Source organism: Diaphorina citri, unplaced genomic scaffold (genome assembly GCF_000475195.1).
Source record: "Diaphorina citri unplaced genomic scaffold, Diaci psyllid genome assembly version 1.1 scaffold10617, whole genome shotgun sequence".
Lineage (NCBI taxonomy): Eukaryota > Metazoa > Arthropoda > Insecta > Hemiptera > Psyllidae > Diaphorina > Diaphorina citri.
Genome location: NW_007387991.1, coordinates 1 through 1,872, shown reverse-complemented (window position 1 = coordinate 1,872; position 1,872 = coordinate 1). Strand labels below are relative to the sequence as shown.

At 48.4% G+C, this 1,872-nt stretch overlaps 1 protein-coding gene across 1 annotated transcript; it reads right to left on the bottom strand.

The window, feature by feature from the left end:
• Window positions 1–131: 131 nt before the first annotated feature.
• Window positions 132–1,728, bottom strand: LOC103522716 (the record flags this gene model as incomplete). Its single annotated transcript, XM_008487810.1, has 1 exon — window positions 132–1,728. A coding segment is annotated over one exon (1,597 nt), but the record flags the coding sequence as incomplete, so codon positions are not given.
• Between the last annotated feature and the right edge of the window lie 144 nt (window positions 1,729–1,872).

Here is a 1,872-nt window from a genome sequence, read left to right as displayed (position 1 = left end):
CGGGAGTTTCCATCAAGTTTCAAGTTTAAGATTTTTTCCAAAGTTGACATCATGCGGTCGTCGATGTTGGAAACAATTTGAGGGAAATTCCAGAAAGGGCTTGTACGCAGAAGAAAACTAAATTTTGGCACATAGAAGCAGTGTTTGATAAGGGTGTAGGCCACATGGGAGTTAAGAATTGAAGCTCTATCAAACAAGTTTTGGACGGCAGCAACTTTTTGGGCGACATAAGGTTCGAAGGAATCGAGAAGAATGGGGGCGCCTAGTAGGGATAGATCGCGGTCTGACAGGAGTGTAATGTCTGGAGCTATAGAGCGGAAATCATTGAGTGTGGAGATGTCCAATGGTGATGATATGGAGAAGATTTCGCACTTTGCGCTATTAATCTCGAGACCAGCGTCTTTGGCCAGGCTAATGAGGGCTTTGAAATCGGAAAGCACCGTCTCAGGGTCGTCAGCAAGTGTCGCGTCGTCTAGGTACCAGACATTTAGCTCCGATTTCATGCTCTGGACGATATGCTGAACTGCCAAGCAGAAGGCTAAGGGCCCACATGGGTCACCTTGTTGGGCGCCCACTACTGAAGAAATATATTCTTTGCCGAAGAACAAGCAGGACGGTTTCCTATAGCATTGGTTAAGGAAAGGGAAGGCGGATGGAATTTTTGCCTTTACTTGATGAAGAATGACGTCCCGCTCGACGGAGTTGAAAGCGTTTTTAAAGTCAATTTTCAACAAAACCTTGCCGGAGTTTGAGGGATTCGAGACGTATGTGCGGACAGAGTGGATGGCGGCTTCGCAGCCTTGTTTGGCCGAAACGCCGAGTTGATGAGGCAGGAGATATTCATTCAAAGTTGGGCGAAGTTTGAAGCACACGAGTTTGGAAGTCAGTCGTCGGAATGTATTTCCTACAGCGATCGGTCTAAGGCCACCATCTTTCTTCTTTAGGGCACAGAGGGATGCACCATAGAGCAGAGGGCAGAGATCATCCGGTAGGTTCCCTGAGAGGAGGAAGTTGCAGAGGTTCGTGATAGCGGAAAGGGCGCGGCAACCGGCCTCGCCTGCAGACTTGGAGGTGACGTCTTTTAGATACTGAGGTCTCATTCCGTCAATGCCGGGAGAGGACCCTGGGAGGAAAGAGTTGATGGCCTTTGCGACTTCAGCCTCCCTGACCACCATGGGGATGCATGTGTCATCAGGGGGGTCGGGAAAATGCAGACTCCTAGAGGGAGTAGGGTGTTTGAGTTTTAGGGCCTCATATGTTGCTTGGTTGAATGGTGCAACGGTGTCATCGGAGGACAAAAGTTTAACAGCTCCTCTAATGTCAAAGTCTGATACCTTCGCTTCAACAACAGATTTCAGGACTCTTGGTGTAGAGACAGGTTTGTTGTGATGCCTTGATGGTGGGGGTGGTGAAGGAGGCGCCGCTGCAAAAGAGAGCGAGAGACTGTTCAGATTGTTCTTAATCTTCTTAGTGAGGCTGATGTCTTTACTTTTGGAAGTAATGTCGAAGGCTGCATGGGCAAAGATGAGTAGGTTTTTAAAAGCTGCTGGGGATTTGGATACCAAACAATTCTCAATGACACGGGCTAGTTTGTCTGCGGCTAAGAAACGAGCTGACTTGGGGATGCGCCTCAGGGTTTTGGAAGAACTCTTCAAATGGAGAAGATGCTTTTGAATGGATTCAGGGCTGAAAATCTGGCTAACGGGATCCCCTTGGGTGGGTTTAAAGCTGAAAGGTTGGCTAACAGGGGCTTGAGAGTTAAGTGGTAGAGGATGATCAGGGTGTCTCTTTTTCAGGTGAGTGCTTAGGGTACCAGAGTTACGAAAGGTTCGTAAGGGGCTAAAGGGACAAGGGACTCTTGCGTCAGATAAG